This window comes from Electrona antarctica (genome assembly GCF_951216825.1).
Source record: "Electrona antarctica genome assembly, chromosome: 24".
In the NCBI taxonomy this organism is placed as follows: Eukaryota; Metazoa; Chordata; class Actinopteri; order Myctophiformes; family Myctophidae; genus Electrona; species Electrona antarctica.
In genome coordinates this window covers 20,875,070-20,899,260 of record NC_136803.1, presented here as the reverse complement: position 1 = coordinate 20,899,260, position 24,191 = coordinate 20,875,070, and the positions used below count along the sequence as shown (strand labels likewise).

General features: G+C 40.9%; 1 protein-coding gene across 1 annotated transcript in view; it reads right to left on the bottom strand.

Annotated features, from left to right (window-relative positions):
• The window catches only part of LOC306917572 (cilia- and flagella-associated protein 47-like), an 89,025-nt gene that overhangs the window by 53,181 nt on the left and 11,653 nt on the right, over positions 1-24,191 (bottom strand). The window contains exons 4-11 of the mRNA XM_079495868.1: positions 20,598-20,736; positions 20,103-20,187; positions 6,892-7,032; positions 5,555-5,724; positions 2,983-3,089; positions 2,548-2,777; positions 781-991; positions 203-431 (exon numbers count right to left, since the gene is read on the bottom strand). Of these exons, the coding sequence (XP_079351994.1) occupies positions 203-431; positions 781-991; positions 2,548-2,777; positions 2,983-3,089; positions 5,555-5,724; positions 6,892-7,032; positions 20,103-20,187; positions 20,598-20,736 (1,312 nt within the window). The remainder of the gene's footprint in view (positions 1-202; positions 432-780; positions 992-2,547; positions 2,778-2,982; positions 3,090-5,554; positions 5,725-6,891; positions 7,033-20,102; positions 20,188-20,597; positions 20,737-24,191) is intronic.

Here is a 24,191-nt window from a genome sequence, read left to right as displayed (position 1 = left end):
ACACACACACACACACACACACACACACACACACACACACACACACACACACACACACACACACACACACACACACACACACACACACACACACACACACACACACACACACACACACACACACACACACACACACACACACACACACACACAGAGAGAGAGAAACAGTGTGTGTGTGCGTGCGTGTCTGTTTGAAATCTACCTGTACTGTCTATGTGGAGAGGAAGGCCGGAGGCTGGCAGCTCGATCGTTCGGAAACGCCACAAACTCGTCCCCCTCTGAGCTGCGTCTCTTTGACCGGCTGTGTGTGTGAAGGTGCGTCTTGGCTGCGTTGACGACCGCAGCGCGCACCGTCCCTCTGCAGCGAGCCAGGTCAGCGGAGCGAACGTGAACCACCGTCCCAGTTGGGTTTGTCACAACGGGCGTGAGGCCTGTGGTAACAGCAAAACAAACCAGAGCTGAAGCTAAACTGAATCATTTTAGTGGTAAAGTATGTGCACAAGCAATCTTTAATGATTTAGAAGTGAGAGATTTGGCCAGAATTCTGAATGTATTGGACCATATGTGACCTTTAGGTACTGTATTTTCAAATATAATCTGGATATGAGACTTAATTGTGCATTTGAAATGGGCTGTTTGGAAATCTCATAACTCAGGGTTTGCTTAAAAAATGGGAAGCAGTACCTTGAGAATGTGTGTACCGTAGCTATGGTATTGTGGTCAGATTTATGTTTTTTTTTGTCCTTTAATCTCAATACTTTTTCAGTTTTCTGTGTGTACCAGGGTTTAGTCTGGGCTCTGGGTGGGTGGTCTCAGCGCGGCAGGCGGCAGAAAGGTGTAGTGCGATGGTGTGGAAGCTGCGAAGGCGGAGTTCAGTGATGTCATCGGTTCCTTCATCGCTCTTATGACCAAAAACGCGACCCAGGATGTCCAGCTTCTGACGAACATCGAACCTACCCACCTGACGGGGGGCGAACGACAGCACTACATCCTGGAACCAAGACACAAGAAAAACTGATGAAGTAGCACACACATACGAGGACAACTCCATTTACATACAAGGATTAGTATTTGCTTATATGTATATTTTGTTTTAAGGCTGGCCTCGACTAACCTCCTATTTGCTTGCCTAGCCTTTACCGCAAAGTGGCAGCGCATTCTGTTCATCTATATGTGCGTGTATGGCATGCGTGCGTGCGTGCGTGTGTGTGAGCACTGGTTATTAGAAAATATTATTATTTTAACCACCCACTTGTTATAATTATTGCTCAAACATAACTATTATGTACTTATTGTTACTAGCCACAACAATATTTACTGCAAATGCTGTGCACAATTAATTTACTTTCATTTTTTTATTATTCCTTTTTTTTCCTCGTTGTTGTGGATTACTTAAGAAAAAATTACAATTGAAAACAGTGATGTAAATAGGTTTTCAATGTAATGGGTCCCGGGATGCACAGGTGATCATTCAAATGAGTCCCAAAAAATTCTTATGAGTCCCAAAAAAAATCACACCTGTGTGAAGTGAGTGGTGCAACTCCGTGTGGGGGTTCGCGGGGCGGGGGGGGACGGGGATGTTCCAGACCCCCAGGAACACGCCCAGGGGGCCGGGCCGGTTCTGGCGTGCCTTGTCGCGTCCGAAACGGTTGAGAATGACAGAATTACCGTGTGGCGGCCCCTCTACTGTACCCTCTACTGTACTGTAATGTACTGGCACCCCCGAAAGCATACAGTTAATACGTGTTTGTGTTTGTGTGTGCATTAGGTTGCCTATACAGTATATTTTTAATGTAGGCTAGTAGTATTAGCAAGCACAACTCAGTAAGAAATACTAATAGTGGGCAACAGTGGATTTAACATAGCTTGCCTTAAACCAACCAAAAGTTGTTTGCAGTTGCAATTATTGTACTTAGTCAAAATATCGGCGTGTGTTACACAATGTGTGTTTCCCATTGAATCGGGTCTGCTTGTCACGCTAAAACATGTTCCCCTAAATATTTCTGTCGGAGGCAGCGGCGTTTAGTTGAGAGAGTTGCGACATCTCCATTCACTGCTTATTCGTGGGGCTGCATGCGTCACTGATCACTCCATTGTCGTCACTCTCTGTCTCTAAACAGCTCTAGTCTAGAGGCTGCGCTCAGTCAGAGCCAACATGGCGGCGCACAGCGCGCTGTGTTGACAATGTTGTTACAGACTAGTGGTTCTACAAGAACGATTCCTACGTGGATTTTATTTTTTATAACATAGGATGAGGTCGGATGCGGGCATGCAAAATGATCGTGTCCGTAGATTATTGTTTTACCACATTTTTTCCCCCCGCGATTTCTTTTTTTTCACGTGGATTGTTATTACTGTGTATGCTGAGTACAGTAGTCACTACTAGTCACTCTGCGTCCACGGGACGCAAAGGGTGAGCGGAGGTTGCGGCCCAAAACTATAAAGTGCGTTTTGGGACGCAAAACGCAGCCTATTTACATCACTGGAAAATCCCCCACAAGTAAAGCTAATAAATAACCGGTAATGGAAATTGACAGCCATGGCTACCTGGCACTGTCCAGGGGCGATGGTGCCAGCGGACGGTTCTGTGATGAAGTGGGCCGTCTTGCGGAAGCAGAAGGCAGCAGGGAGCAGAGGGCTGGGGTTCCTCAGCACGCAGAGCAGGTCTACGCGCTGGCCCTGCACACACATGGGGAAACTGAAGCGTGGCGTGGGATGGGGAACCACGCACACGGGTAACCCTGTTCCTGTCACAGCCAACTCAACACTCCTTCCACCTAGAGGGGACAGAGGAGACAGTGGTTCTCAAACATTTTCACGTCAAGAACCCCCAAATTGATATATATTTGGCCGCGGACCCCTGTCTCAAATTATTTCAAGCTGTTTCAAAAACGGTCAAAAATAGCAGATGTACAAGCTGGGGAGTGCGAGACAAAGTGACAGAGTCCACATTAACTGATACGTGAGTCTATGTGGGATTACCGTTGTGTGGAGCGAAGCCATGCTTGTTCCCCACACACTCAAACAGCAGGAAGAGAGAGTAGTCTTGTCGAGTGGCTGTGTCAGCACTTTTCTTCTTAGTAGCGCTTCTGGTAGAAAAACATTTTATGTAGACTTATAGTTGAATAAAGGTAAAACAAAGCAAAGCATGGGTTAACATTTGAAACATGCTAAAAATTTGGAGTACAATTGAGGGGCCCTCATTTTCAGGCCCTCATTTTCAATGTAGCCGAATACAGAACACAAATCAACAAGTCAGCAATTTACAACAGAAATCTTAAATATCCGAATCAGAAAACATATGATACCAAAACTAAATAACTATAAGAGATAGACAGATAATGAATTACAACAATTACAATGTTGAGCAAAAGTGCTGGAAATAATTTCCCTAAATTGTCCCAGGGAAGGCAGTCATGTGATTTTTAAGGACTTCTGGATCTCTTCTTGGATCTCATTCCAATCAAAAGGAGCACTAACAGAGAATGCTGCTTTACCTAGCTTTGTGTTAGAAAATGGAAACTTGAGGATCAGGAAGTCACTTGAACGGGTTTGATAGGTAGGCCTACATGGATTCTGATCCAACATAGAGCAAATGTAAGGGGGGACCATTCCTGAGATGGCTTTGAAAATAAATAAATACCAGTGCTTATCACGCTTCTCGGACAAGAGAGGATAAGCCTGCGTTCCCATAGTGTACAATGATGGGTACCGCAACTGTCACCAGTGAAAAAGCAGGAAGTGGAGATGACAGCACAGTGTATGACTTACTGCCCAAATCTGAGATTAGTTGTGCTAAAATAAAAATACACACCAGCTAACTCGATGACTCAACTATAGAAATAGTAAAGTAGATTACATTTGTGTGTGTGTGTAAATAGTAAAGTAGATTACATTTGACAGGACTACTGTCTGTTTGGGACACTAGGACATGGCATCACAATAATAGAGATAGTAGTAACTGTAATAGTGGAATAGTGAAATAGTGTAATATGTCTAATTTTGTAATAGTGTAATAGTGTAATAGTGTAATAAATGCAATAGTGTAATAGTGTAGTGTAATGGTGTAATAGTGTAATAAGTGTAATACGTGTAATAGTGTAATAGTGTAATTAGTATAATAGTGTAAATAGTGTAATAGTGTAATAACCCTAATAGTCTACTGTGCCAAATTTGGCACATACCTAAACTTATATCTATTGTTTGTGCTAAATTCAAATTGAGTATCTCAACTTAATATAGCCTCTGATTGATGGCAGAAACACAAAAAATATATATTTTTTTCACCATTAGAAATTAATTCAGTTCAAAAGGGGATAATGGCCCCATAGTCAAAGACAGAGAGAAAAGTGGCTTCAACAATTGACTTTTTACAGGATGCCAGAAAGCAAGCTTTGTTTCTATATAAAAAAGATATTTTTTGTCTTAGTTTGGTGACAAGATTGTTGATGTGAAATTTAAATGTAAATTTGTAATTTACATTTTGTAATTGTAATTAGGGACATATAATTGTAATAACAGTGTGAGATTGAGTGGAATGTGAGACGTAAATTGTTCACTACATACCTAACACCATGCCAAAATTCAAAAAGTAGTTACCAAGTGCATAATTGTTATGATTTTGTACATATTAAATCCCAGTTTATAGGCATTTTAGCTAATTTTAGCCACCGTGGACGCCATCTTGAAAACGATGCCTTTCTGGTTGTTAGTTTTTCCTAAACGTTTAGTATTATGATTATGTTATTTAGCACACTCAATCGTAACAGAATCCATTGAGAAATCTATTTTATCAATTATTTTGGTTTACAACCATAGCTATACGTATCTAATATTTGAGTCTGTGCAAACAGCCCACTAGGGGGCGCGCCCAAGCTTTTTAAAAACCTTATACACATACCTAACACCACGCCAAAATTCAAAAACTAGTCACCCAAAGCTAAATCTTGGTCAATTCATACGATTTTACCCACTGCTAATATGAGTAATTTATGCTGAAATCTTGCCCAAATATGGAGTCATTATGGTACCTATATGCCATATTTGGGAAAGGTTTCAGCCCGATATGACCCCCAGTTGCATTCATTTTAAATTAATAGTAAAACTTAAAAAAGAAGAAAGATGAGAAAAAGAAATGAAAGAAAATGGAGGTACGTCCATCCTTCACCTACAGAAAACATGCACAAGAAATTTGGCTCTGATCAGTACAGTGGTTTGTGAGATTAACTCCGGACAGACAGACAGACAGACAGACAGGAAGATCCATTTCTAGACAGCCTACTGAGCCACACTGTAAAACACAAAAAACACCTATGATAACTTATTACACTGTAATAATCAGGGTTTAACTTCTTAAACCCTGATAACGGTATCTGTGTATAGTTCCTCCTCGTTAGTATAGTGGTAAGTATCCCCGCCTGTCACGCGGGAGACCGGGGTTCGATTCCCCGACGGGGAGAACACACGTTATCTTTTTCCCCGTCTCCATTAGACAGATGCACACACACACACACACACACACAAACACACACACACACACACAGACACAGCTTACCTCCTGCGGACGGGGCTAAAGCATAAAGTGAGGGTGGTCTCATTATACGGTCCTAATGTCCCTTGGCTGGGAACACACACCAGCATGTGGGAGGCATCTTGTGTGGCCAGGCTGCATTTCTCCAACCTCACCAGCAGGGCGGCGTCTGTGCTCAACCGCAGGTCCGTGGCCTTAACAACAATCATTGGTCATTTTTATTTCTTAATAAAGAACACGCAATAATCTGTGTCAGTTGTCATATTATGTTGTTAGATGCCAGTGAGTTTTGCCATCAGACACTATAGATTATAGACAGAGAACCAATGACTAAAGGTTGTGTTAATGATGCATCGTGTGTCTGAATATGAAGTCAAATATATTTAGTTTTAAACAAAAGCAGATAACATACGAAAATCAGATTACATATTGATAAAATATAGACAAATATGATAGGACAGAAAAAAAGACTGGTAGTGTCAATATAACACAAGCCCTAAGCTTGAGTGTTGTGTACATCAATGGTTTTTCAAGTGGGGCTCCAGGGAAGGGACCCATAGGGGTCCTTGAGGGGGTTCCAAGATGTCCCTTAGCTAAATGATTGATTGTTATACAAACCAAATGGTCCCTTGCCGGTCTGTAACTCTGGGCGTGTACAAATGGAACCAAATTGAGTTTTGGTTCATGGCATATAGAAGAACTTCGGGAGTGCTTGAGGGCACCCACTGACTGAAGGCTGAAGCTCCCCCTGGTCATTTTGTCACATAGGCACACACCTTTACGGTGTTCACAGAACAGGTATTCAAATGCTAATACGGTGGCTCTGTTCCAGTGACCGCACCGACGCACGGTTCATTCACACTCCGTCTCCAGCAGCAACACAACACTAACACGGTCAGCGGAGAGGCTGCTGTCTGTGTACCGTCGGCCCGTCTGTAAAGAGCCATGAGCCGGGAGGGGAGGGGCAGCAACACCGCCGGCCGCCGGGTAATCTCCACACTGACTTGAGACTTGACAAACAGAGCCATCTCAGCCAAAATATCCCAAAACAATGTCCGGGGAACAGAACTGTTCCTTTTCCTCAGACTACTTTTACTTTATTAAACGGAACCTACTGCCGTTATAGGAACCTTCCGCCACTGAGTTGAGGTAAGGTAATATGTGACAATTTGGCCAATGTTTTACAATTTTTTATAGTATAGTGAGTGTGTTTCACATTAAGCTAATCATCTGGGGACACCCCCAAAAAATCATTTGGGTATCCCCCTGGGGGTTGAGAACCACTGGCATACGGTACCAAACCAGGGGTCCTTGAAATAAAAAGTCTGAGAACCAGCTGTTCAGTCCAGTTGTCCACTCACCACCTCAGTGCCTGCAGCAGTCTTCTGCAGCAGGCTGACCCAGTCACAGGCCTGTGGTCCATTGTTTCTCAGAACCACATGCTCCACACTGGACGTCCCGAAGTAGACAGGCCCAAACTGCACCAGAGGCAAAGCACGTCCCTGTAAAGAAATAGACTATTATGATTGATGAATAGCGCAGTATAAGGTCAAATATAAGGTGAACTGGCTTGCTGTACATTATACTACTTGTGACACAGCTACTTAGGAAGTCAGTTAATTGCCAATAAGTAAACAAGTGGAAAATTAGATTTAGACAGCATCTAAAGCCAAAATAAACCCAAGACTATTTGTGAAACAGTCAGATAATCAGTGTTTTTACAGATCAGATACTGTAGCTCAAAACGCAGATAGCTCAAAACATGTCACTTCACGCTAGGGCTTTCACTTCTAGTGATTTTTACTAGTTGACTAGTTGCCTAGTTTACTAGTCGACTAGTTGTTTAACTACCTATTGTGTAAAAATAATAATAATATTTGTACATTTAAAAACTTTTTCTTCTTTTTCTTATCAACTAGTCAACTAGTACCAACAAGGTCAAATAGTGGATTTACTAGTCGACTAGTTGAATAGTTGACTAGTTGCTTAAAGCCCTACTACACGCCACATTTTTAGCTTGTGGGTCTGCCATTTTGGATGCTTTTGTGTTAGTAGGTAGTGGTAGTATGATCAAATCGGGCAATCATTTAGGAAAAAACACAAAACCTTAGCAATTAAAGTCAAAGTCAAAGTCGTACGATATGTCACACACGTTACTGCAGTGAAATTTGTTCTCTTGGGGTGGTGAGACGCAGCCAAGGAGCGGTGAGCTGCAGCCGTACCGCGCTCGGGAATCATTTGATTAAGTTAATTTATTATGCTAATTAGAGGAGTAGTTACTATGTACTGGGGCTCATTACACCCTGTGGCCACTGGGGGCGCCAGTGAGTAATTTATGTTAAATTATGTTAATTGATTCATACATTCCATACATTCCATACATTCCATACATTCCCTACATTCCATACATTCCATACATTCCATACATTCCATAATCATATTGTATATATCATAAAAATCATATTATATTATAATTATTATTATTATTATAATCGTTTTATTTATGTATGTGATGTATTGCCATGCTTTTTGTTCTTGCTTAAGTGTTAAGCTTAAGTGTTTTACATTAAGTGCTTAAATCTCCCATCTCTCCCTTTCTCTATGTCCCATTCATGTCACAGCCTGTGACCCCCCTCATGGGGGTCTGTCCCACAGATCAGACAGACATGCCGGCTCCCAGGTGTGAATAGGACAATAGAAATGTAGATGAACCTCTGGTGGGGGCCAGGGGGGTGGGGGATCCCTTATTTTTTAGAAGTGCCAGGTGGCAGTTGTAACCGGGGGTGGGGGGGCCATTCTTTTTGATGTGCCAGATGGCAGATTGGGGGTCCCTTATCTTTTTGAAGTGCCAGCTGGCAGTTGTAAACCCCCTCCCCCTCAAAATATTTGTTTGTTGTGTTAATGTGCTAATTAGATGAAGTTAAAACCGGGGGGTGGGGGCCCTTATCTTTGAAGTGCCAGCTGGCAGTTGTAAACCCCCTCCCCCCTCATTAGAGGGGGTGGGGGACTATTGCGTATCATTTCTTGCATTCTTTGCATTCCAGATAGACAGGATGTAATCAGCAGATGGTTGGGGTGCGACCTCGTTTGGTCAACAACCGTTTTATGGTTGTGTTATCAGTTAGCTCTTATCTACCTGTAACAGACAAACTGTCTCAAACTGTGGTCTGTCACTGTGTTAATTATGTTAATTAGAGGGGGGTTGTATGCAGTGTGTGTGTGTGTGTATGGGGGTTGGCCTACTATGGGTAGGTGGGGTCTACGTTTGTGATTGGCTTATACAGGGTAGGGGCATGTCTTATCTGAATGTGTAGACTCCTAATAAATACAGAGGGTGTGTTAGCATACAGTGTATGTAGGATCCTCTCAAAAACACCTGTGTTCTACCTAACCCAAGACATATTGGTTAATCATTCCTACGCCTGGTCATGACTTCAATTGATGGTGAAGGTATGTCTGATACCGTGCATCATGATAGTGTTAATGATGTGATGATTTGTGCGGAAGTTTGTTATGCTCCTAAGAAGAAGAATGGTGGGATCCTTAGACGTACTATGAGCAAGGAATCTGAATCACATATAGTGTATGATGGTTCGGACAGGTGCGTGTGTGATTTTAAATTAGAGGAAAGTGATATTTGGGGCAGTAACGAGGGGAAAGATGTATTGTCTCTAGAACCCATGGACCCTTGTATTTGTGAAAACAGAGATCTATTTGTCATGCAGCGTTATGCAGGGGACTCGTTGCAGTGTGTGTTCATGCAGATTGATCACACTATCAGCCGAGGATATTTCAGTCACGAATTCGAATGCATCAGGAGAAGGATTCTTCACGGCCTTGGGTCGTGTAGTTGCATTGATGCTATGTATACCGTTCCTTACCTGTCTGAATTGCCGCTCAGCCGAAGACTTGAATTCTCCTGAATTTCAATAACGGTAAATAGTTAATACTTATTATAATGCTTTGTTATTATAATTATGGTGTATTGTGGTTGTTGTGTTTATACATACTATATGTATTATTTTTATATAATGACTTTTTTCTTTTTTACATCCTTATTTAGGGTGGAATCTTCAATCTATGGACAACTCTACAGATAATGGTGTGGATTATACTGTATCTGATCTGGATGATGATACAATCTATACATGGATTAAAGAGTTTGGACAAAGTCAGAACCAGCGTGATCTGATCGGGGTGTGTGCTTCTGAGGATTGTAGGTCCATCATCCATACAGGGGGTGCAGAGGAGGTCCCCCTGGGTGCAACGGTATCGGAATTATCTAAAGACGGTGTCCAGAAGAATCAACGTTTGGTGGTTGAGGACATTGCTATACTCAGAGGCGTGCTAGGGTGGATTACCGAGAGTGTAATTTTACGCGATCTACAATCAGACTGCTACGGTTGTAGAATCAATCACCCTAGCCAACTCCAGCATGCATGTTTGACAGAACCGGAGGTATATTATTTCGAGAGACACTATGATGCTATATGTGATAAGGTGTTTACACAGTCATTACCTATCGCATTGAACCATGCCTTGTTGATGGAGCGTCGCATCGATGTGCATGTATCACGACTCTTGGGGGCTGCCGACGTGATTATTAGCGAGTGGGTCGCAGAACCGTATATTATTGAAAAGCTGCATCAGATAAATAATGAGGCCGAGATTAAATGGTATAGAACTATACAACAGTGTAGTAGCATATGGGTCGAAGAACAATAAAGCTCCCCCCGCGTCGATATTCTACATAATGGGGTCACTATATAGTGTTGAGAATCCTATTTGTAATAGGCTTGTAGCCTTGATGAATACTGTTATTGATCAGTATACACACTCTGGTGAAAATGAATACTTTCCCCCTGGGTATGATATTTTTAGAAACCATATACAGTATGTAAAAACTACAGGTGTTATATATAAAAAGTTGTTAGCTATGTATGATGCCCCAAATGGGTATATCATTAATGATAACAATGTAATGGCTGTCGTAAGCAGTTTTTTTAATCAAAAACAATGCAACTCAAAAGGAGTATGTTATGTGATGATCATGTGTGCCTATATCATCGATATGTGTGTCTTAAAGCATAAACAATGTGCATATGAAGGCCCTAGACATAATGTTGTATATGCTGTTCGACGGATGATTGCTGTCGATGAAACATCGTGTGTGATGTATATGAACATGATTGATGCCGGTGTATGTTTTTAATAATAAAACCAATACTTAATACGGATTAGTGTACAATCTATTCATTGTTGGTATAGGTGTTATGATGGACGGAGCTTTACAGAAGATATATTATGATGCTGGTAACCCTGGGGGGTTAGGAGGGGTATCCAGACTGATCACAGCTGTTAAAACAGAAGAAGGGGTCACCCCTAAAATAGTGGAGGTTAAAAAGTGGTTAGAGAAACAGGATGTCTATACACTTCATGCTCCTGCTGCAAAGTATTTCAGGAGAAATAGAGTATTTGTAAGCGGTATAGATAAACAATTTCAAGCTGATCTAGTTGAAATGGGGGAATATTCTAAAGAAAATGACGGTGTTAGGTATATTCTGACCTGTATAGATGTGTTTTCGAAATATGCATGGGTGAGACCTCTACACAATAAGACTGGGACATGTGTTACAGAGGCCTTTAAAGATATCTTGAATGAGGGGAGAATCCCCCATAAACTACAGACGGATGCGGGGAAAGAGTTTTATAACAAGACATTTCAGCAATTGATGAGTGAATATGGTGTCCACCATTTCTCGACTGATAATGAGACAAAGGCTAGTATAGTGGAGCGTTTCAATAGGAGTCTGAAGACAAAGATGTGGCGTTACTTGACATCAGTCAATTCGCGGAGATATATACCTGTTCTACAACAACTAGTCGAAGCATATAATGGATCATACCATAGGTCTATTAAAATGTCTCCATCTATGGTTAATAAGGATAATGAGAATATAGTATTCAACAATCTATACAAGTCTAAGAATAGTGATAGGATCAAATTTAAATACAGTATGGGTGAGACTGTACGCATCTCAAAATACAGAGGTGTGTTTAGGAAAGGTTATGAACAGACATTTACAGATGAATTTTTTAAAATAACAGAATGTATCCCGAGAACCCCACCAGTCTACAAACTACAAGATACTTCAGGCGAGAATATACAAGGGACATTTTATGAAAAGGAGCTACAGAAAGTCATCATAGACAAAAATAAGACTTTCAAAATAGAAAAAATACTAAAAAAGAAAAAGTGTGGGGGTCGTATAATGGTATTAGTTAAATGGTTAGGATGGGGTGAGAAGTTCAACTCATGGATACCTGATAGTGAAATTATTGATCAAGAATAGTAGTCAATATAATTTAGTGAAGTATAGGTATTTAAGGCAATGGAGGAGATTGTATGAATCATATCGTAGGACTGTAGTTATAGCAGCAGTACACAATGGAAGGACAAGGGTTTTATATAACACTACCTAGTAATGCCTCATTAGATGTATACCCATCTAATAAGATATGGAATTATAGAACTAAACTAGCTAAACCTATCACCCTCAAGGAACCTTATGAGGTGGGGTTAATCGAGTTGCAATACCCTCGTAACTGGCATAATTTTACAAAAGAGGATGGTTGGATAACTTTTACTCCACGTAAAGCAGATGGTTTATTAATACCCCCTATACACATGATGCTACCTCCAGGGGTCTACGATAGCATTTCTAGGATTATTAAGGAAATAAATAATCTACTACACCATAGAATAAAAAAACTAACCATGATGTTTAATGCTATTGAAAATCGCATTTTTTTTATAGGGGGTGAGGGTATGACAGTTGTGTTTAGAGGACGTCTAGCACTAATTCTTGGATTCGACCCCGAAAAGAAATTCGAAATATCACCATTACAGGATCCTATGCATTATAGTCCACACCCTGCTGATATCTCCGGAGGGTGTTATAATATATATGTGTATACAGATATAGTGGATTATCAGATTGTAGGGGATAGTTATGTCCCATTGTTGAGAAGTATAAATACAGCCGACGAAGCCCGCCGTATGCCATACCTCTTGTATGATAAACCACACTACACCCGTCTGTCCCGGTCTATGATAGGTGATATAGAAATCTCTCTGAAGACTGATCAGAATCTATATGTGCCATTTACATATGGGAAGGTAGTCGCTAAATTACACTTTAGACCTGTACGTGATAGATCTTAGGACCGTGAGCATAATGAAGGGCTCTCCATACATTGCGAATGATGACAGATATATGGCATATTATGCTAATCAAGCAGGATCCGGACTTCCAGGGTTTACGGGATCAGCCACACAGTATGGGGCGGGGTTGGGGGGTATGTTTAGAAATCTATTTAGATTCGCTATGCCACTTTTAAAGAGTGGTTTCAATATGGCTAAGCCACACCTCAAGACCGCAGCTAAAAATATTGTAGGGGATGTGGTCACCCATATTATGAATAGACCTTCAAAACCACGCCAGGAGGGATCGGGGTTAATGATTCATCATAGGAGGGGTATTAAACGACCTCCAACGTTCCAGTCATATGGGCGTGTCCAGAAGCGTAGAAAGACATATAAAAGAGTAGGGGGCATACCTAAGAAGAAGACAAAGGCTAGACTTTGTGTCGGAAGGACTACTAGACCGTCAGCTAGAGATATCTTTTAGCTATACTCCATTATTTCACTATGTCGTTGATACATACTCAATCGCAAGAATGCTCAAAGAGTGAACTAGACCTCTTCACTGTGTGCCTAACACAGACATCAATTGATAAGAATACTTACCATGAGATAAACCCGTTGTCAGCCATCACGGATACTTCACCTATAGAGTTTTACATCACCGGGAGTTCTGAGGATTATCTCGATCTGAATAATACATATTTGCATGTACAAGCGAAAATCACGAACGCTGATGGAACCAATCTTGCTGCAGGTGCTGAAGTAGGATTTGTCAATTATCCAGGATGTTCACTATTCTCACAAGTGGATATTATGCTGGGGGATACACTCATATCACATGCATCTAATACTTACCCTTATAGAGGGGTATTGGAATGTTTATTGAATTATGGTGAGGATACATTATCCACCCAATTCGGATGTGGCCTCTTCTCTAAAGATACCTGTGGACATATGGACGTTACAAACCCTGGGGGTGCAAATGTGGGGCTGAATGCGAGAGCTGCATACACTGCAGATAGTACAATTGTAGATATTATAGCTCCTATTCATTCTGATATGTTTTTTCAAGAAAAATTACTTATAAATGGTATCGATCTCAAGATTAAATTTATACGTGCAAAAGATGATTTCTGTCTGATGGCTACAACTGTTGCTGATGCTCATAAGGTTAAAATTGTATCAGCTAGTCTATTCATAAAGAAAGTATCGGTAGCGCCGGGTGTCCGAATGGGACATGCCAGAGCTTTAACACAAACAAATATCAAATATCCTATTGATAGAGTGTGCTTGAAGACCGTTTCTATACCGAATGGAGCACGAGTATGCAACCAAGAGAACTTATTTTTAGGTCAGATACCTAAGTTTATAGTTATCGGGTTTGTTGATCATGAAGCATTCACCGGAAGTTACACAAGGAACCCCTTCAAATTCCACCATTACAATTTAGAATTCCTGAATCTACATACGGACAGTCAATCATTCCCGGGGAGGCCTTTTCAACCAACCTTCGATAATGGACAGTATGGACGGGAATATTATCAGATGATACAGGCCACGGGTCGTCAACTGAAAGACAGAGGACTAGCCATCACCCGAAGAGATTTTCGCTTGTACATGCAAATATGTATTATTCAGATCGAGATAATCCTCAGAACTCCCGGTGATGTAAAACTCTATAGGTGAAGTATCCGTGATGGCTGACAACGGGTTTATCTCATGGTAAGTATTCTTATCAATTGATGTCTGTGTTAGGCACACAGTGAAGAGGTCTAGTTCACTCTTTGAGCATTCTTGCGATTGAGTATGTATCAACGACATAGTGAAATAATGGAGTATAGCTAAAAGATATCTCTAGCTGACGGTCTAGTAGTCCTTCCGACACAAAGTCTAGCCTTTGTCTTCTTCTTAGGTATGCCCCCTACTCTTTTATATGTCTTTCTACGCTTCTGGACACGCCCATATGACTGGAACGTTGGAGGTCGTTTAATACCCCTCCTATGATGAATCATTAACCCCGATCCCTCCTGGCGTGGTTTTGAAGGTCTATTCATAATATGGGTGACCACATCCCCTACAATATTTTTAGCTGCGGTCTTGAGGTGTGGCTTAGCCATATTGAAACCACTCTTTAAAAGTGGCATAGCGAATCTAAATAGATTTCTAAACATACCCCCCAACCCCGCCCCATACTGTGTGGCTGATCCCGTAAACCCTGGAAGTCCGGATCCTGCTTGATTAGCATAATATGCCATATATCTGTCATCATTCGCAATGTATGGAGAGCCCTTCATTATGCTCACGGTCCTAAGATCTATCACGTACAGGTCTAAAGTGTAATTTAGCGACTACCTTCCCATATGTAAATGGCACATATAGATTCTGATCAGTCTTCAGAGAGATTTCTATATCACCTATCATAGACCGGGACAGACGGGTGTAGTGTGGTTTATCATACAAGAGGTATGGCATACGGCGGGCTTCGTCGGCTGTATTTATACTTCTCAACAATGGGACATAACTATCCCCTACAATCTGATAATCCACTATATCTGTATACACATATATATTATAACACCCTCCGGAGATATCAGCAGGGTGTGGACTATAATGCATAGGATCCTGTAATGGTGATATTTCGAATTTCTTTTCGGGGTCGAATCCAAGAATTAGTGCTAGACGTCCTCTAAACACAACTGTCATACCCTCACCCCCTATAAAAAAAATGCGATTTTCAATAGCATTAAACATCATGGTTAGTTTTTTTATTCTATGGTGTAGTAGATTATTTATTTCCTTAATAATCCTAGAAATGCTATCGTAGACCCCTGGAGGTAGCATCATGTGTATAGGGGGTATTAATAAACCATCTGCTTTACGTGGAGTAAAAGTTATCCAACCATCCTCTTTTGTAAAATTATGCCAGTTACGAGGGTATTGCAACTCGATTAACCCCACCTCATAAGGTTCCTTGAGGGTGATAGGTTTAGCTAGTTTAGTTCTATAATTCCATATCTTATTAGATGGGTATACATCTAATGAGGCATTACTAGGTAGTGTTATATAAAACCCTTGTCCTTCCATTGTGTACTGCTGCTATAACTACAGTCCTACGATATGATTCATACAATCTCCTCCATTGCCTTAAATACCTATACTTCACTAAATTATATTGACTACTATTCTTGATCAATAATTTCACTATCAGGTATCCATGAGTTGAACTTCTCACCCCATCCTAACCATTTAACTAATACCATTATACGACCCCCACACTTTTTCTTTTTTAGTATTTTTTCTATTTTGAAAGTCTTATTTTTGTCTATGATGACTTTCTGTAGCTCCTTTTCATAAAATGTCCCTTGTATATTCTCGCCTGAAGTATCTTGTAGTTTGTAGACTGGTGGGGTTCTCGGGATACATTCTGTTATTTTAAAAAATTCATCTGTAAATGTCTGTTCATAACCTTTCCTAAACACACCTCTGTATTTTGAGATGCGTACAGTCTCACCCATACTGTATTTAAATTTGATCCTATCACTATTCTTAGACTTGTATAGATTGTTGAATACTATATTCTCATTATCCTTATTAACCATAGATGGAGACATTTTAATAGACCTATGGTATGATCCATTATATGCTTCGACTAGTTGTTGTAGAACAGGTATATATCTCCGCGAATTGACTGATGTCAAGTAACGCCACATCTTTGTCTTCAGACTCCTATTGAAACGCTCCACTATACTAGCCTTTGTCTCATTATCAGTCGAGAAATGGTGGACACCATATTCACTCATCAATTGCTGAAATGTCTTGTTATAAAACTCTTTCCCCGCATCCGTCTGTAGTTTATGGGGGATTCTCCCCTCATTCAAGATATCTTTAAAGGCCTCTGTAACACATGTCCCAGTCTTATTGTGTAGAGGTCTCACCCATGCATATTTCGAAAACACATCTATACAGGTCAGAATATACCTAACACCGTCATTTTCTTTAGAATATTCCCCCATTTCAACTAGATCAGCTTGAAATTGTTTATCTATACCGCTTACAAATACTCTATTTCTCCTGAAATACTTTGCAGCAGGAGCATGAAGTGTATAGACATCCTGTTTCTCTAACCACTTTTTAACCTCCACTATTTTAGGGGTGACCCCTTCTTCTGTTTTAACAGCTGTGATCAGTCTGGATACCCCTCCTAACCCCCCAGGGTTACCAGCATCATAATATATCTTCTGTAAAGCTCCGTCCATCATAACACCTATACCAACAATGAATAGATTGTACACTAATCCGTATTAAGTATTGGTTTTATTATTAAAAACATACACCGGCATCAATCATGTTCATATACATCACACACGATGTTTCATCGACAGCAATCATCCGTCGAACAGCATATACAACATTATGTCTAGGGCCTTCATATGCACATTGTTTATGCTTTAAGACACACATATCGATGATATAGGCACACATGATCATCACATAACATACTCCTTTTGAGTTGCATTGTTTTTGATTAAAAAAACTGCTTACGACAGCCATTACATTGTTATCATTAATGATATACCCATTTGGGGCATCATACATAGCTAACAACTTTTTATATATAACACCTGTAGTTTTTACATACTGTATATGGTTTCTAAAAATATCATACCCAGGGGGAAAGTATTCATTTTCACCAGAGTGTGTATACTGATCAATAACAGTATTCATCAAGGCTACAAGCCTATTACAAATAGGATTCTCAACACTATATAGTGACCCCATTATGTAGAATATCGACGCGGGGGGAGCTTTATTGTTCTTCGACCCATATGCTACTACACTGTTGTATAGTTCTATACCATTTAATCTCGGCCTCATTATTTATCTGATGCAGCTTTTCAATAATATACGGTTCTGCGACCCACTCGCTAATAATCACGTCGGCAGCCCCCAAGAGTCGTGATACATGCACATCGATGCGACGCTCCATCAACAAGGCATGGTTCAATGCGATAGGTAATGACTGTGTAAACACCTTATCACATATAGCATCATAGTGTCTCTCGAAATAATATACCTCCGGTTCTGTCAAACATGCATGCTGGAGTTGGCTAGGGTGATTGATTCTACAACCGTAGCAGTCTGATTGTAGATCGCGTAAAATTACACTCTCGGTAATCCACCCTAGCACGCCTCTGAGTATAGCAATGTCCTCAACCACCAAACGTTGATTCTTCTGGACACCGTCTTTAGATAATTCCGATACCGTTGCACCCAGGGGGACCTCCTCTGCACCCCCTGTATGGATGATGGACCTACAATCCTCAGAAGCACACACCCCGATCAGATCACGCTGGTTCTGACTTTGTCCAAACTCTTTAATCCATGTATAGATTGTATCATCATCCAGATCAGATACAGTATAATCCACACCATTATCTGTAGAGTTGTCCATAGATTGAAGATTCCACCCTAAATAAGGATGTAAAAAAGAAAAAAGTCATTATATAAAAATAATACATATAGTATGTATAAACACAACAACCACAATACACCATAATTATAATAACAAAGCATTATAATAAGTATTAACTATTTACCGTTATTGAAATTCAGGAGAATTCAAGTCTTCGGCTGAGCGGCAATTCAGACAGGTAAGGAACGGTATACATAGCATCAATGCAACTACACGACCCAAGGCCGTGAAGAATCCTTCTCCTGATGCATTCGAATTCGTGACTGAAATATCCTCGGCTGATAGTGTGATCAATCTGCATGAACACACACTGCAACGAGTCCCCTGCATAACGCTGCATGACAAATAGATCTCTGTTTTCACAAATACAAGGGTCCATGGGTTCTAGAGACAATACATCTTTCCCCTCGTTACTGCCCCAAATATCACTTTCCTCTAATTTAAAATCACACACGCACCTGTCCGAACCATCATACACTATATGTGATTCAGATTCCTTGCTCATAGTACGTCTAAGGATCCCACCATTCTTCTTCTTAGGAGCATAACAAACTTCCGCACAAATCATCACATCATTAACACTATCATGATGCACGGTATCAGACATACCTTCACCATCAATTGAAGTCATGACCAGGCGTAGGAATGATTAACCAATATGTCTTGGGTTAGGTAGAACACAGGTGTTTTTGAGAGGATCCTACATACACTGTATGCTAACACACCCTCTGTATTTATTAGGAGTCTACACATTCAGATAAGACATGCCCCTACCCTGTATAAGCCAATCACAAACGTAGACCCCACCTACCCATAGTAGGCCAACCCCCATACACACACACACACACTGCATACAACCCCCCTCTAATTAACATAATTAACACAGTGACAGACCACAGTTTGAGACAGTTTGTCTGTTACAGGTAGATAAGAGCTAACTGATAACACAACCATAAAACGGTTGTTGACCAAACGAGGTCGCACCCCAACCATCTGCTGATTACATCCTGTCTATCTGGAATGCAAAGAATGCAAGAAATGATACGCAATAGTCCCCCACCCCCTCTAATGAGGGGGGAGGGGGTTTACAACTGCCAGCTGGCACTTCAAAGATAAGGGCCCCCACCCCCCGGTTTTAACTTCATCTAATTAGCACATTAACACAACAAACAAATATTTTGAGGGGGAGGGGGTTTACAACTGCCAGCTGGCACTTCAAAAAGATAAGGGACCCCCAATCTGCCATCTGGCACATCAAAAAGAATGGCCCCCCCACCCCCGGTTACAACTGCCACCTGGCACTTCTAAAAAATAAGGGATCCCCCACCCCCCTGGCCCCCACCAGAGGTTCATCTACATTTCTATTGTCCTATTCACACCTGGGAGCCGGCATGTCTGTCTGATCTGTGGGACAGACCCCCATGAGGGGGGTCACAGGCTGTGACATGAATGGGACATAGAGAAAGGGAGAGATGGGAGATTTAAGCACTTAATGTAAAACACTTAAGCTTAACACTTAAGCAAGAACAAAAAGCATGGCAATACATCACATACATAAATAAAACGATTATAATAATAATAATAATTATAATATAATATGATTTTTATGATATATACAATATGATTATGGAATGTATGGAATGTATGGAATGTATGGAATGTAGGGAATGTATGGAATGTATGGAATGTATGGAATGTATGAATCAATTAACATAATTTAACATAAATTACTCACTGGCGCCCCCAGTGGCCACAGGGTGTAATGAGCCCCAGTACATAGTAACTACTTAGAGGTTTCTGCACAACAGAAACGATATGTTAGTATATCTGTCTGAAAGCTGTCAAGCGCCCCGTGCTCAACATAAAAACATGGTTTGAACTGGGTGGAATACCTTGAGGTCGTACAGCTCAAGGCACTGCTCCACCACCTCAGCACTGATATGGAGAGGTACAACAGGACCATTATGGAGCTTCACCCTGACACGGAAGAGGAGAGGGGGCGATTTTCCAAAAAAAGTTGTGAAAATAATGAGTCAGGATACAGATCTATAACAGGCAATTTAGCAGTCCCAACCCCTCTTGTATTTATTTTTTTACATACAAAATTACTTAATATACCGGTACTAGTTTTTCTTTTAACATATACAAAAAATGTCAATTATAAAAGGGAAAAAAAGAAGAAAAGAATAAAGGTAAAATAGTATTTAATCCGTTTCAATTGACTAACACTGGATGTGGGGTTTGACTTGGAAAATTGACAGGACCCCATTTCTCTATAGCAGTGTGTTGTGCATGGCTGCATGTGTGTGTGTGTGTGCATGTGTGTTGATTATGGCTGACCACATTAAAATGTGATATAACGCAGTACAGTAAAGAATCTGCCTTACAAGGCCTCATGGTCAAGCCATCTCGGTCTGTCTGTAAACAGTTCTACTGTCAGCCATTGTGTAGCTCCGGCCTCAATGACACCACTGCTGGGCGAGAGCCTGAGTGATGGCTCTCCACTGCACTCAACCTGGAAGATGCCTTTAGAAACACATGTAATCGTTTATTTATGTCCACATAGGAGATATACAATACAAGGAGAAACACAAAATGCAGTCTGCAAATCGGACAAATACCCCACACACCCTTCAGGGGCACAAGTAACAGCGTCTTCACCAGATTTGGTTGCTAACGATAGTATAAGAGGTCGCACAGAATCTTGCAAGCCATTTAGCTGGCCATTTAGTTGGAAGCCTTTTTCAACAACCAACCTATGTCCTAGGCTAAACACCAGATAAACAAGATAACAAGATAAACACCAGTAGATTGCACCTATAACCTAGCTCTGTATTGGTCTGGAGGAACAGCTGGAATTTAATGACTTTGGTCATAAAGGCTTCCTCTAAGCTAGAATCAAAGGTGCAGGCTAGAAGGGAAACTGATCCGTTTCCCTCATTGACCACACACACACACACACACACACACACACACACACACACACACACACACACACACACACACACACACACACACACACACACACACACACACACACACACACACACAATGTAAATTCAAAAGCATAACTAACTAGCTAACAAACTAAAGTGGTAACCTATTAAATCAGGGTTGTATAAATAAATAAATAAATAAATGGCAAATCTCGTCTTTGGTCAATATACTGTAAGGCAATTTAACTTTCGTGTCAACAGAATAGGATGGCTAAGATATGCATATAATATATAGTGTTAATAGATCCTATCTTGTTTGTTTATTTTACGTTTCCCGCGTTAAGTTAAACATAAACACGTCTATGACGTCCATAATCTATGATGCCAGAATTTATGATGTCAGTACTGTGATGTAATCTCCATATTTGGGCATATCCAGACAGATAGACGGATACAGATATTCCTGGAATTTATTTTAATTAAAAAGTCCAATATCAATCTTTTCTCATTCCTCCTCCTCCAGTGAAAAACACTACCAAGGGCAAGGATTGTTATGCAAAGGTTAGGTTTAGGACTCTCCTCAGTGGTGTCCGACAGAGTTGGGGTCCGTTACTCAAAAAAGTAATACACTACATATTACACATTACTTTTGAAAAAAGTAATGCCTTACATTACTTGATTACTCCCTGGAGAAAGTAACTAGTTACACTACTCGTTACATTACTTTTGCGTTACTCCATAAAATCGCCTGAGATGCATTGTCACATAATTTACCACCACTTAACAAATCTTTAAAATCCTAATAAGGAGGACATACACAAGATCTTTCTTTATGCTCTTTACCAGGTTGTGGAGGAATAAAACAAAATGGGCCTTTCCAAAACGGTCTAGTGCAGTGGTTCTTTTGACCGTGTAAAACTTTTTCTATGCAAACTTCTAATTAATTCTTTAAGTACATTGTACATGTTATGTAACAGTGTCAGCAGTGGCTTTCAATCAGTGGTCCGTGGACCACCAGACACCAGTGAGCCTTGAGGGTGTTCCAGGTGGTCCCCAGCTAAATGATGGAGAGTTGGTAACCAAATGGACACTCATTAGATATTTAACCCTTATATCTTCAACTCTTGATAGTGTAAAATGAAACCAAATCCATATGGTATGATATGAAAATGGTTGAAAACCACTGTACCACAGGTTCTCTAGGCAAATATTAACCCAAATTATATTCAAATAAAATAATGAGACACAGAGCTCCATTGCTCATTAAATGTAGTTTTTCATTTCGGCATATTTGGTTTAGGCCTAGTTCACACCTACACAACAAATGTTGGGTCCGTGTGTAATGCCTGATTGCTTTTTGATTGCTGCTCCAATTCATTTTCAATGGGAGTCACATGGTTTCAGGCTTCGTACACACCTTTCGGACACACAGATCTGTCCGACCGACCACTGATTACATTTTTATGATTTGATGCCTCCATGTCCCACAATGCTTTGCGCGATTTGGGCGGTGCTACGACACGCGGAAATAGATGCACATATGTTCAGTGTAGTTTTCTTGACTGCAGCAGCAGCTAGCGGTCGAGGCCGTTTTTCACACTCAAAGTTCACTTAGAAGGTCCGGATCAAGGACCAAATATTTGCATTTTGATTTTGGTCCGTTTGGTGTTCACACTGGACTTTGTAAAGCGTACCAAATATGTAAACAAATGACACGTGGACATGTTAAGCGAACCAAATAGTGAAACAAAGAAAAGAGGTAATTTTACGACGGAGGGAAAAATAACATGAGGGGGTGCGGGAAATCACTGTCTACAATTTTTGGGCGCAACCTTCAGTCACACAGAGAGAAGAGAACAGCAACATGAATCATGATTGCAACAACTTGAAATTGCATTAATTCTTAATTATTTTATTAGCCAAATAAGGCAACAGATGAACAGAGGAGCAGGTGTTATAGCCTACAACAAAGTATCCCCGAATCCCGATAAAAGGGACTTTTCTTCCATGTGTGCAGACTGTGCACCTTAACCTGATTCGATATAGGCCTATGTTATTTCTGCTCCATTGGCTCTTTATGCGTGCGGCCGTGCGCTAGAGCGAGACAGGATGATTTTAAATATTTCTCTGTCTGCGTCTCTCCCATAGAGCTATAAAATATATCGGGTCTCTCCCCCCACATGTGCGCGCGTCATAACTTTGCGTGGTGGCGGTGGCGTGTGCTTAAAATAAACAGATCCACAAGCTTACATCGTGTACCATACCGTAAGTACCATTCGTGTCGATAACTTGTACATCTGTTATATTTGCGCATGTGAACCTCGTACGCTGCCATTACATTTCTACTCTAGGCTACTCATAGACATATATGCGTCTACTATTAAAATCAATAGTGATCCCCGTAAAAAATACATGCTTTTAGAACTAATTATTAATGCAGCCTCACAACTGCCGAGGCCCGACGGCTATTTTGGCTATCGTCCTGTATTTCTGTATATAGAATAGAACTTAGTACCAGACTGGACTCACTCACTGACTGGAGACAGCCGTGCGCAACTTGGACTCTCCAAGTTACGCACGGCCCTATAGCCAAAAGAAGACATACAAACAAGCGATATAATAGTCTGTGTCACGTAACTCAGAAGACTACAGCCTAAACCCCACCCAGTGCTGTCAAGAACGGAAGTTCTCTCCTATTAGTTGGCGGTTAAAAAACACCCTTCTGTCCGATCTGAAGTCCCACCCTGTTCGTTGGCCGTTTTGACTACAAGGTGTCCGATGTGTTTGTTGTGCCCTCCGCCCCCACATCGGACAGGTTTGTCCGATCAAACGACGTGACTCCCATTGAAAATGAATTGGAGCAGCAATCAAATAGCAATCAGGCATCGCACACGGACCAAACATTTGTTCTTTAGGTGTGTACGCAGCCTAGGTGTGAACTAGGCCTCATTCATCTCTGCATTAACTAACTAGCGAGTGATTGTGAGAGCACACATTCTACAACAAACAAACCGACCCTCCCACTGGCAGTGTTGCCATACTTGC